At 35.1% G+C, this 12,976-nt stretch overlaps 3 protein-coding genes across 4 annotated transcripts; 2 read left to right on the top strand and 1 right to left on the bottom strand.

Moving 5' to 3' along the window:
- Positions 1 to 5: 5 nt before the first annotated feature.
- LOC108379037 (spatacsin-like) lies at positions 6 to 5,129 on the top strand (the record flags this gene model as incomplete). The annotated part of the gene is made up of 4 exons (XM_017635352.1): positions 6 to 122; positions 258 to 1,426; positions 2,736 to 2,897; positions 4,643 to 5,129. Coding segments are annotated over 4 exons (1,668 nt in total), but the record flags the coding sequence as incomplete, so codon positions are not given.
- A 47-nt stretch (positions 5,130 to 5,176) lies between these two features.
- On the bottom strand, positions 5,177 to 7,996 carry LOC108379038 (zinc finger protein 710-like). Its single transcript, XM_017635353.1, has 3 exons — positions 7,716 to 7,996; positions 6,795 to 7,650; positions 5,177 to 6,447 (listed from the first exon to the last, which is right to left on the bottom strand). The coding sequence occupies exons 1-3, from the start codon at positions 7,816 to 7,818 to the stop codon at positions 5,817 to 5,819; spliced, it is 1,590 nt and encodes a 529-aa protein (XP_017490842.1). The 5' UTR covers positions 7,819 to 7,996; the 3' UTR covers positions 5,177 to 5,816.
- Positions 7,997 to 8,730: 734 nt separating this feature from the next.
- On the top strand, positions 8,731 to 11,359 carry Phb2 (prohibitin 2). Of its 2 annotated transcripts, none has more exons than XM_017635354.1 (6): positions 8,731 to 8,842; positions 8,913 to 9,054; positions 9,405 to 9,751; positions 9,815 to 10,126; positions 10,194 to 10,293; positions 11,088 to 11,359. In XM_017635354.1, exons 2-6 carry the CDS (start codon positions 8,922 to 8,924, stop codon positions 11,189 to 11,191), a joined length of 996 nt encoding a protein of 331 aa, XP_017490843.1. In that variant the 5' UTR covers positions 8,731 to 8,842; positions 8,913 to 8,921; the 3' UTR covers positions 11,192 to 11,359. The 2 variants fall into 2 exon arrangements, with proteins under 2 accessions (XP_017490843.1, XP_017490844.1); XM_017635355.1 differs by lacking the exon at positions 11,088 to 11,359 and adding an exon at positions 10,773 to 10,825.
- Positions 11,360 to 12,976: the final 1,617 nt, after the last annotated feature.

Below are 12,976 nucleotides of genomic sequence, written 5' to 3'. Positions count from 1 at the left end.
TGGATGTGCTGCGCACTAAAGATACAACCGTATTGCTGCAAAGTGTCGCTGAGGAGAGTTGCCTGCACCGATTGCTGGTTGTGAGCGATATACTCACATCATTGCATATGACACCGCAAGAAGTAGGTAGACCTTTTTCATGCAAATAGTCGAATTTTAACGTACTCACTACAAATTATGGAGTCTTCCTTTGACTTGTTTCAGCAAAGATAAATATTTTCTTATCTCTAATCGGTTGAACTTTAATTCTTCCGCAGATCGCAGAGCTACTGGCCTCAGAATTGACCACCGCCATTGTACGTCCGCGCTTCTACATTTTCACCGCCGATCAGCAATCTAAGAACGCTATCAAGAATGCGCCCGTTTGGGGCTACAACATTGATCGTGATCTACATCTTTTCCTTGAGTTGGTGCCCAACACAACTAAGCTAGGCAATTGCTTACTGGAATACTGTGACGCACTCAAAGCATATCGTAAATTTCAAGACAATAAACCCTACGAGCATAATACGGTCTTTGAGCGCCTTGCCGAAATCATACGTCGTTATGGGCTACCAACTAATAGCGGCTCCCAAATAAACGCTTCCATTCCACCGATTACTACCGCCTCGACCGGAGGTGGTCCAAAGCTGCCACCGGCGCAGGTGTTGTCACACAAGAAGCAAAACATCATATATGTGGAGTTACTGATCAAGGCACATCAATGTTACGTACAGGAATGCTCCATGGAGGGCATAGCAAATGTGTTGAATCGCGCCAAAGCACTAAATGCCGTGCTCACGCAGGCCAAATCTTGGTCGCTAATTGTGCGCATGCTCAGCGGCATAGGACGCTATCGCGAAATGTTCTACTGCTTTGATTCGCTGCTGAAGAATGAACAATTTGAATCATTACTGGGACAATTCGATGAAGAAAAAACGATAGGGCTACGACAAGCCATAATCACATATTTGCGCGAATATTGTCCAAACAACGGGCGCGAATATTTGAAGCTGACGGCGTTGCATTTTCTTATGTATCAGGAGCTGGCCGAAATGTGGGAGCAAGATGCACAAGCAGTGCTAGCAAAGGTGCTTAATCTGTCGGCGGTGGGTAGCGCACAGCTACCTGAAAAATTGTCCATGGCCAATTTGACGTCTGCAAATCCAACGAAAACGTTCATTCCCAAACTTCGTTGCACACCGGATTTGCTCACATTGCTACAGCAGGCATTGGAGTTTTACACACATGCCACCGAAAATTATTTGCTCGACAATAAACTGCTGCTGGCACAACGTGTCGCATCGTTGGCGGAAATGATGGCCATGCAGATTGATTTGGCCAACAAGGCTCTAGATCGTAATGCACCGGAGCCGCATCTATGCGTTTGTGTGGTGAACGTACAGACGCGAGACGAATTTCGTGAACTCATCAATGCGGAGCTGAGGTGAGAGGAAAAGCTTAAGAACTTTTTTTTTTTTGTTTTTTTCAAAATGGGTATTCTCTCTCTTTACAGCAAGTTTTATTGCGATATGTATATATATGTAGCTTTATCATAATCACGAACACATTTCCTAAGGTCTTTATTGTGAAGCAAGAGCGATCTAATTTTTATATCTAATAAGAAAGACCTGTCAGTTATTTAATAAAAATGCTTAGGAGTGAAAAATCGCTAACCATAGTAGTAATCGATGGTAGGCTCCTTTCACCCAATTTGCTTGTTTTGCAGCTGTGTAGCCCACAAAAGGATAATGTTTGTTCTCCAGTTTCGTCTACTTTCTCCAACTTGTTTAGCTTTTCAAAGAGATTGTTAATCTTTTCATTTTGGGTAGGTTAATTAGAGCCCTCTGTTTTTCGCTCGCTCTTATTCTCTGTGACCCAGAGCCGCTTCAATAAATAAAAAAAAGGTTAAATACGAGCATCTAAATCTAAAACGTTTATTGGAAAAGTACTCTATTGATAAATAGATGGTTACACCACATTTTTCTCGATACATTTTCGTACAGGTTTTCGTTCAATTTTGTATTGTTTCAAAATCGTTGTCTTTTTTAAGATTTTTTAAACTTCTTAATTTTGTGCTAACAATTACAAAGCTTAAAATATTACATAATTATGTATTTAAAAGAAAATAAGGAAAAAATTGTTTCACAGTTAATGCACAGTGCTCAACAAAATAATAGGAGTGAGACATTATACGAAATTTTTTTATATGGAAGCAGGAAGATTATAAAGAATCTCAACGCCAATCGAATTTGCACATTATTTTAGTAAAATTTGATGATCCGTAAAACTGCGTTCCAGAAAATTTTCTAGATATTTTGATTAAGTTTTAATTTTTGATGCCGTTAACATGAAACTTTTTCAAAAATCAATATTGCAAAATTTCAAGGATGTCCAAGGATAAAATTTTAAAAGGATGTTATCAATACTTATTCGTCCTTGTGCTCTAAAAAAATTCCAATCTCAATCTTTCAATTCCAAAGAATTTTGTTTCTCGTTTGATACACATGTTGTTATTCTACATTGTACTAGATTTTTTAAATGATTTATTGTATTAATATCTTTGAAATTTGAATGTCCTTTAAAAAAAATTCTGACGTCAGAGAGAAAAACTAAAAGCGCAGTTTTACTCTATTTGGCCCCTTGTTTCGCGAGAGTATTGATTTTTGCCGTATAAAATTTACTGTCGCACGGTTTAAACATTCACTTTTTGCTCTATAACCTTAAAAAAAATATAATAATAATTTATTTTCCAGTGTACCGCAGGCCCTAATACTCAGCCGTGCTTGTGGCTACGACATAAATTGGTCGGAAGTGCTGCTCTCGCAATATATTATACTTGGACATACGAATTATCTTCAAGAATATTTACAATATCTTCAAGTCAGCGACAATATAATTGACAATACCGTTAAGGGGTAAGTGGCACTTTATGTTAAGAGGAAAATGTGATTGAATACGGAAATGGAAATCAGAGCAGTGAAATTAAAATGAAATTGTTAATATATTTAAAAACTGAGTGCTAAAAATGGCATTGTTGTAGTAGCATGCAAATTCGTCAAGAAATTTTTGGAAAGGCTTTGTCAGTCCTTGGCTAGAAATAAGTCCGGGTCGATCTGATCACCCAAAAGTGGAATTATTGAGGATACAGACTACCACTTGAATCAATTCCTAAACTGATTAGCATACACAGTTTTTTTTTTATTTAATAGATAGCTAGCCAATAAGCAGGCAAAGGCAAATCTGCGAGCGCTTTTTTGTCATAAAAAAGCTCCACATCATTTACCATTCGGAAGCGAAGTAAAAGTATAGGTCTCTCTCTCTCCCAACATCAAGACTCACAGCACAAAATGGAGGACCAATAACTTCAAATTCAATACCTTAGTTTTATAAAAGCGTAAAGTCTATCAGCTTTTTAAGTTCTACAGTTTGGTTTAAAGCAGTGTCAGGCAAAGTACACAAGCACACTGGTTTAAAATGAAGATACCTTTCTCTGTTTTTTCCCCTAAACTTTCTTTTTTTTACAAGTGTCTCATCACTAACCATCAATCTGTGGTCATAAGCAATAACCGCCTAAGTCGACTTACGAAAGAATTGAGTTATTTATATATGCTATCGTATTCTGCAACTACTGTTCCATGTGTATATACATATGTGAAATCCCCATCCCCCATGTAGACTATTTAAAAAGTTATGTACGAACATATTTGGGTTTCCCCATAAGGTTAACATTACAATCCAAATGTTTAAAACGTTTTCGCTCGAATTCAGGTTTTTCGACTTAGGCGATTATTGCTTATGACCACAGAAATAACAAGTAATTTGTAATCAAAAAAAACAAAACCGACTTCAATTCTCATATAAAAATTTAAGATTACCGTTACCGTCTTCATTATCCAATGATCAGATTTAAACCAAATTAGAATGGGACCACCTGTGAGGTAATAACTTTCCTTTAAAAAAAGAATTGTACAAATCGGTTAACGTGGTACCAAATTTATGCGGTACATAAAAATAAAATATTCCGACGAATTGATAACCTTCCTCCTTTTTGTGAAGTCGGTTAAAAATTAACAATAAAGGCTACGTTTAAAATTATTCTTCTTACTCTTGCTTGAACACAGAAGCTTTCGTGTCAATGCAGATAAACAAAGACACTTCTCTAAACATTGTTATTTTTTTTTATTTTTTTTTAAACTATTTTATCAAAACAACATCTTGAATTATGAACTCAGTTGAAACAAATTTATATCAACTGAAAAATATAGCAATCGCTTCATCTGCAATCTAGCCAGTGAAATGAGTAATGTATATATAAGTTTACTTATAAGTACTCTGGCATAGCAAAGTTAGGTTGCATTTAGGCGTTGACTTTGAAAACTATATGTACATACATAATATGTATATAGTATGTATGTATGGAGTATACTATCACTAGAGAACTTATAAAATTACTATATGTATTAATTCGAACAATAAAGCTTTGATGGCCGACTAATTTTGTGCGAAAGAGCTTTATTATTTTCGTCTATTTCTGATTTGCCCTTGAAAATTCATATATATTTATGTATGTAGGTATGTATGTATGTATGTACGAGTACCTAAACCTAGTCCAATTGAATTTTTATTATTATTTTTTTCTTCATATTCATTTCACACGTAGTTTTCAACTTTATGCGCAACACCATCGTATCAGTCCTGCTATGGAGGAGCATCTGGCGCAACTGGTGGCTTTGGTAAAATCTGTCACACTCAAATATAAATTGGCCTCTTTGCTCAGCCTCAAACCGATTGTAATGTCACTGCTCAACGACCAAACAGCACATTACTTGCGGGATACTAACTTCGGACGCAATGAGAGTCGCAATTTGCATGATATGTGACATAATGTCAGAATATTTATGTATGTGTACATACAAAATATTTAATGACTTCTCAATGCAATAATACCTTTATCAGGGCTTGTCAGTGTGTCTTTAGTTTACTAAAGTTTATCACGGTGTGATTTAGATTAGGTTATTAATCATATACATATTCACATATACGTATTATTCATACACTTGATACAAAATTGCATATACACATATGTATGTAATTAAATACATGCATACAATTAGATACTTGTAAAATTTTATCCTCGAATTATTTAGTATTTATACATATTTGTAATATAGGAATAAAGTATATATTTTTTTTGTTACTTATAAATTCAATTGTGTGTGTTTTATTTCATTTTTGTTTTATAATTTAAAAAAAATTTCACTTTGTACTTAACTCAGTTTAGGTAAAGAGTTAGGCTTACGATTGTTAGATAAACAAAAATGGTAAATGGTTTTTTCACTGATGAAAAAATTATGTAAAATCTTAAAATAGCAAGTGATAAGTAAGTAATTAGAAACTCGACCCGCTTAATTTATTTAAACAAAATAATAGCAGAATGTAACTTAAAATGTTAAAAAATATATTATTGGGTCAACTCAACCGAAGCTCTAACAATTCTAACAGCCAATTTCAGAAAAGCAATTTAAGTGAAAAATGATTTTAATTTTTTTAATTTTTTATGGAAATCGATAGAAAATAAAAAGTATATTTCCATTTAAACCGCTGGTGAAAGCGGCTGTTAGTCTTGTCAAGCAAAATAGTGCTAAGTGTAAAAACAAATGGATTTTTGTGTGTGCACAACAATAATTTCATTCACCCAATACAATAACAAATATGGAATGTAGATAAAATTGTTATTATTACTCCTTACTGCGCGAGTTTATGTCCAGTGTAAACATTTCAAACATATGTACGCGGGTGCATGTGTTCGCTTAGCGTTGTCAAGTATGTATCACTTAAATTGTTGTGTTGCTTGGATCGCAGTAGCGTATATGCTTACTGAAGCTTTTTCTATACATATAATGTTTAGTACACTTTCTACAAGTAAAAGAGCCTTTTTTTGTTGACATCATTAGTTGATCTCGAACATATGTGTTATTGAATTGTGTGTTTGGCGTGGAAACTCTACGACTATTTACATTATTTGTTTCATTGAAGGTTCTCGAAGTTGGTCGCAATGCGTTCAATGTACTAGCATTCATACTTGTGTCCATTAAACTACCAGATGATAAACGACTATTGTATACTCTTTCTTCTCTCGGTGATTTAGTTGTAGTTGTTACTGGTGCAGGGGATATGCCGCTTGTTGTTGAAGTGTCTGCTGTAATTACATTATCGCTATTCTTTGTTGCGGCTCCTGCACTTAGATGCACTTTATGTAGGTTGAGTATGTGGGAAAGCATAAAATTTTGGCGCGAAATTGTAAAGCTGCATATTTTGCATTTCAAATACGATTTGTAAGGTAAATGTGTAAACAGATGCTGCTGAAGATCGGAAATATGCTGAGAGAAGATTTCTACGGCACATTCGGAACATTTGAAATGATCGCCGAAGCGATTTTCGGCCGTCTTCTCCAAGAAATTGTGGCTGTAATAGAGGTAATAAAAGGTAAATATGTGCGTGAGATAAGAGTACAAAATTCGTCAATAAAATGATTACTATTATAGATAAGCAATGTATATAATACTCGGGAATTTTTAATACTGTGTTGTAATAGCATAAATATGAAATCCAAACGTCTTTGATGGTGAAATGGTTAGACTAAAGTGCCGCTTCCAAAAAGAAATCGAAACGGGAGTTTGTACTTAAAATTACTGCCATATTAGGAAATTAAAGAACTGTGGGAGTAGACATCTCAAAAGGTAAATCTTTTGTTGTCAATATAGTAACTGCAGACTTTTAAATTATCGTTATAAATGCATCTTATTACTTACCTGAAGTTTATATGCGCCTGCCAGGCATCCTCTGCATCAAACGTTAAGCCACAAGCTGGACAAATGTATGCAATCAAGGCGCGACTCTCATGTTCCCATAGGGCAATTTCGCGTGCTGTGGGTGCACCATTACTACTTTTAGCATTTCCACTGTTACTGGCATCTTTTTCCTTATGCAGCATAATATGCGATATCATTAAAAACATGCTGTGCTCTTCGAATGGACACAACTTGCAATGGTACACTTTGTGTGGCAAATGTGTAAAGTGATGCTGCTGTAATGTCTTCAGTGTGCAACGTGTAAATACTTTACGGCAGCTAAAGCATTCGAATTCGTTGTTGGGACGTCGCCTAAAATTCCAATTTTTTTGATCTCCTAGCTGATGCGCCGACACAATGTGCCGTCGCCAGTGTGGATGTGAATCGTGACGCTCGCCACATTGGGGACATGTGAAGTAGATGTAGTGATTTTCATGTTCTGCTGATGCATTGTGTGGCAAGACCTCGTTAAGGTCACATACTGGTTCTATTTTGCACAATGCCAATAGCTCATCCTCACAATCACTATAATCTGCTGTAGCTGCGTTGTGGATTGATTGTTGTTTTTCATTTATTTGTTTTCCATTCTCTTGCAGAACTTCAATAAAATCTACTTCAGGCTCCTTCTTACACTCTACTTTAAGCTCTATGGGCCGAGGTAGCGCGATGTTCTTATCAACATCAATTTCGCACAGAAACTCAAATTGTGGCTCTGAAACAGCAGATATAGTCGATGAACCCTCATCATCGCTATCGTTAATCACAAGCACACCACTATTGTCTGTACAATAACCACTTGTTTTGGGGCTTGTAAATGCTGTAATAAAAAGGTTCACATGGCTTTTGAAACATTAATTTATAATAAAACAACATTTTACTCACTCTTTTTCGGTAGTGTGCATGGCAAGAATGAGTAGAAACGCAATGATACATCTGTCGCCGCGCCATTGCTTGGCTCCGCTTCACCAGACGCAATCGATTGCATTGTATCCGTATGTTAAGTAATTACTTTAATTGTTACAAAAAGTAATTATTTGTCGATAAATAATCCTAAATATTAGTAAGATTCACTAAAATATTTACACAAACGCGAATGCAAGACAATAGAAGCATCACAATACTTTTGGAAAAACGAAAAATAAAAGATTGACTTGACACACACTCCGAAAATGTAGAGTTGCTAATTAAATGTTCTAATTAGATTGCGTCGTTGCCATACCTTTACATGCAACAAGTTTAATTTACCAAAGAACGTAACACGTACATAACGAACGTAACGTACATTACGTTCTTTGTTTCTGCCAACTTACGCCTGTTCCCTTTGTTAGATCATTTACGTTCTTTGCATATATATATATTTCTTGCGAGAAATAAACATACAATGTTATTTATTTTATTTCTTTATTTATTACAGTCATTTGACCTATATACATTCACGTATATACATTTGAATTATGTATTGCAATATATAATAAAAGTTGAGCTAAATTTAATGCTTAAAATAAGTTAACCTGTTACACTTTTCCTTCTAAGCTATATAATAGTATGTATATTTAACTAAGATAGCATATTCTAGATGCTGTTGGAATGGACGGGATTCCAAGCAGTACCATAAATATATCACGTACGATATGCGGTCTAAGAGTGTAATTTCCAGAGCCGCCACAACTGAGCGGTTGGAATGGACTTGTTTCCAAGCCGCTTCTTACAAACTTCTCTACCGGCAGGCGCTCTGAATGGACGAAATCCAGAATCGCGATATTTGATCGGACGGAAAGCACTAGTTTCCATGCCGACCTTTTTATTTCAAACATTATGGGTGATCTGAATGGAGTTATTGGATATAAAGCAACGCATGTGTACACCACTGTTAACTTACAGATCCTATGCAACCCTGAGTTGGGTAGTTCAATAGTCAAACTTTTTCAGTGCGGTAAATTTTACAGTCGGACTTTTTCAAGTTTTTGGTTTTCTTTGCATAAAATAATTAATTGTGATTGCATTTAACTGTAAGTATATTCCACAAAAGTTCTTATAAATTACAATAAATAATCGTTTGCGCCTTTCTGCTCATAACAGCGGCTGACAATGGCACAGAGTAAACTAAATGACTTGGCTGGAAAATTCGGCAAAGGTGGTCCACCAGGATTATCCGTGGGATTAAAGCTGCTGGGGGCAGTTGGTGCCGCTGCCTACGCTATCAATCAGTCTTTATACACAGGTATGAATTTCTTAATAAGTTAAAAGAATTGGAACATATAAAATATGTATAAAAACATGTTGATGACATAACCTCAATGTAGCCATTATCAGTTGCATTGCAAACGAGCCGAAGTAATTTCATAACGTTTCGGTACAATTGCAGACCATTTAAATGAACTGCAGTCTAAACATATATAAACTTTCCTAGATGTATTTTTAAACCTTGAAGTTAGATTAATGTTTTGTCAAGAGCCGGCTGAGGGCGAGCCCAACCGGTTGCATAACCACAAATCAAGCCGTTTAGAAGCGTTTCCAGATCTTACTGATCTTGTATATATGTATGTAGCTAATGTTTATAAAAATTTTCAGTGGATGGTGGTCATCGTGCTATCATTTTCAGCCGTCTTGGGGGTATACAGAATGAGATCTACTCTGAAGGCTTACATTTCCGCATTCCCTGGTTCCAATATCCAATTGTATATGACATCCGCTCTCGTCCTCGTAAGATTTCATCACCGACTGGTTCTAAGGATTTACAGATGATCAACATTTCTCTGCGTGTGCTTTCTCGTCCTGATTCCTTGCGTCTTCCCATCTTGCATCGTCAGCTTGGTGTCGATTACGATGAGAAAGTCTTGCCCTCAATTTGCAACGAAGTGCTAAAAAGTGTGGTGGCCAAATTCAATGCTTCACAATTGATTACACAACGTCAGCAGGTAAATTACTCTGTAGCTTACATCGAAAACTAGTTATTGTTTCATGCCATCGTTCGTTTGCAGGTTTCGCTGCTTATCCGCCGAGAATTAGTGGAGCGTGCACGTGACTTCAATATCATTCTTGATGATGTTTCACTCACTGAACTGAGTTTCGGCAAGGAATATACCGCTGCAGTTGAAGCCAAGCAGGTTGCACAGCAGGAAGCACAACGCGCAGTCTTCTTTGTTGAGCGCGCCAAGCAAGAGAAGCAACAGAAAATTGTGCAAGCCGAGGGTGAGGCTGAAGCAGCCAAAATGTTGGGCCTTGCTGTAAAACAAAATCCCGCCTACTTGAAATTGCGTAAAATTCGCGCTGCTCAAAGTATAGCAAGAACTGTAAGTTCTCTTATTTTCAATGCTTACGATATTTTATTTTAAATTTTCTTTGTTTTTCTTTTTTTAGATCGCTAGCTCACAGAACAAGGTCTACCTCTCTGCCGATAGCTTGATGTTAAACATTCAAGATTCTAGCTTCGATGATATGACTGAAAAAGTTTACAAAAGTAAATAATTTTGTTTTTTTATGAAACAGTAATGAAAAATAATTAAAACAGTTCCATGTTAGGATTAACAAAAAAAACAGTTAAAATCATGTTCTGAAGATTTTAAATTTTCATTTAGTACAGGTAAACTGGAAAATTTGTTTTGCGTTGTCAAATATTTTTTCGCAGTTGTTGCATTATCGCGAAACAAATTTTTCACTTTTGTTAATTCTCGCATTTTCCAAAAAATTGGCAACTCATGCTACAATTTCAGGCTTACAATAATTAGTTTTTAAGCTTTAAAAGTTTTCCGAAATGTATGTTTTGAGTTCTTTAGACAGAACAAAATATATGCTTAATTTCGTTACACAAATTTATTGGCGAGCATTATTTATTTTTTGTTAGTTTTTCACCAATTGAACGTATACGGACTGGAATGTTAATAGTTAATTTATTTCTGACCTTCTCTTCTTTGTTTCTCTCAACGCTATTCCCCACAGGAGTTTATGAATTAAGTAGTAAAGAAGCGCAAAACTAAATAAACTCAATATAACTGCCTTAGCAAAATAAAATAAAAAGCGCCTTGAAAATGAGTTGTGTTTTAATTCATATTTGGTGGCTTTTAAAATTATTTATTTTCTTACGTTAAACATGAACAAAAAATGTATCATCTTATTGCACTTTACATTCGATTTTTATTGCCTCATTCCATGTCGCTGCAAAAATTTGTGAAAAATTAGCAAAAAGAAGCATTGTACTGATCAGAAAGTCTCTAATTTTTTGCTAATCTACAACATTTTTTACAATTTTTGCAGTCAAATCTGGTTGGTTTGATGGATCAAATAGGCAAAAGAAAAGTGATAAATCGGGCAGCACTGTTGGCACAGTTGCGCAGCGCACAGCAGACCGTTTGCTATGAAGCAAAAGCAAATTTTCACTGACGTAAATTAATACATCGACTACTAGTACCTACAAGAAAGCATTTATTGTAATGCTTTTTGAAGATTTTTCGTTTCAAAATAATTTGTATGTTTTCGCTATCGATATATAGCGATTGGGGTTTTTTTTTTATTATTAGTATTAATCTGTATGTGCCTCAGTTGTATACCTTGAATTGATTTCCACAATAAAAAAGGCTAAGTTAATGAAGAATCTTATTTTTTTTTTGATAACTGGGTTTACCCGTAAAACAACCTACATTTAGATCAACAACAAAGTTTTTTATTAGGAATTTGATTTTTGATAGTTTTTTAACTGATGGTTTATTGTTTTCTACCATAGAAAAAAAGCGTAACACTGTCAACAAAAAATAAAATTATCAACAATCAACGCGATTTCTTGGCCACTCGAAAATTGTGTTTTTTTTTAGCCAGAAATTATTGGGCTATAAAACTGCATACTTAGAATTTTTCTAAAATTCCAGCAACACTCCCTTAAAACTCTTTGGGAAATATAATACAATATAATACCTACATAACACCCAACACCTATTCTCATGCACCTAGAACTCGACGATCCAGACACCGGAAGCGCTATGGACTACGCCCATCAACGTCGGCCGCAGGCTATCCAGACCTGAGGGATAATCTGCTGAAATCTACAATAAAATCTACGTTTTATTGCTTTTAGTTCCTAAACTATTCTAAAGGTTTGTCGTCTTAAACAAAAATCTTCCCGCATGAGGATCTATCGGAATCCGCAAAAAAATTTACGTTTTTGCAAAACAAAAACCTTGCTATATATAACGTTTTTTTTTTTTATTTAGCTTTTAAAATGGTGGCCATTCGTTCCTCCACTTTTATGGAAAAAACTGGTAAAACTGTAAAAAAGCGCAATTGCCCTGAAAGACAGAGAGAAAAACCAAAAAGTACGGGAACGCAACTTCGCTCCAAGAGAACTGTCACTTTGCGCTCTTAATTTTTATGAGATGGATAATTTTTTGGTCTGCACGAACGCGATTTGAACAAAAATCATGATAATTCGTACAAATTCAGAAAAAAATGTTGACGATGTTAGTAGTAAGCTTTTTACCATTTCAAGGGGAGAACTCAATAAAGTTAGGAAGCAAAGCCTTGTTTTAAATTTTCTAGGAAATCCAGACATTTTGGGTTGCCAATTGAAATTAATATAATTTGGCAATATTTTTCAAAAATAGCCACTGTACAAAAAGTTTTCATAACTGGAACTTTTTTACTTTAATACCATTATCAATTAAAAGTGACTCCTTTAGACCCCTCGGTAGTCAAGGGTTAAGATTTTTTGCCGCAAAAACGTGTGAAATCACATTCCAATCAATAAAAAATAATCTAGAATTCCGGAAATTCGAGTACCAAAAATTATTGCTCCAAATAAGTCTTGTCAATTTGTTCAATGAAACACCGATTTTTCATATATTTTCATAATTGTGTGTATGAGTTTATTTGAATTGTTAGTAATTGCATAAGAATTCGGTTTGTTGCAGCCACAGTGGGCCAAATGGGCTTCTTAAGTAGAGGCCTTTAGACACATACAAATATGTACTTATATACATACATACATATAAATAGTTGATACAATTAATTATAACTATAAATTTGTCTTTTGTTTTCGATACGTTGGTATGTATTTTTCTGTATATTTGAAACGTTGCAACACGCATGTACGAGACATTGTAAAATTCAAATTTTCCATTTTGCGAACACATTGAAAATATTTTGTTTTTATA

This window comes from Rhagoletis zephyria, unplaced genomic scaffold, assembly GCF_001687245.7.
Source record: "Rhagoletis zephyria isolate East Lansing unplaced genomic scaffold, Rhagoletis_zephyria_1.1 Rzeph_scaffold_15461, whole genome shotgun sequence".
Classification (NCBI taxonomy): Eukaryota; Metazoa; Arthropoda; class Insecta; order Diptera; family Tephritidae; genus Rhagoletis; species Rhagoletis zephyria.
The sequence above is the reverse complement of the archived record's forward strand: the minus strand, read 5'-3'. Positions and strand labels throughout refer to the sequence as shown.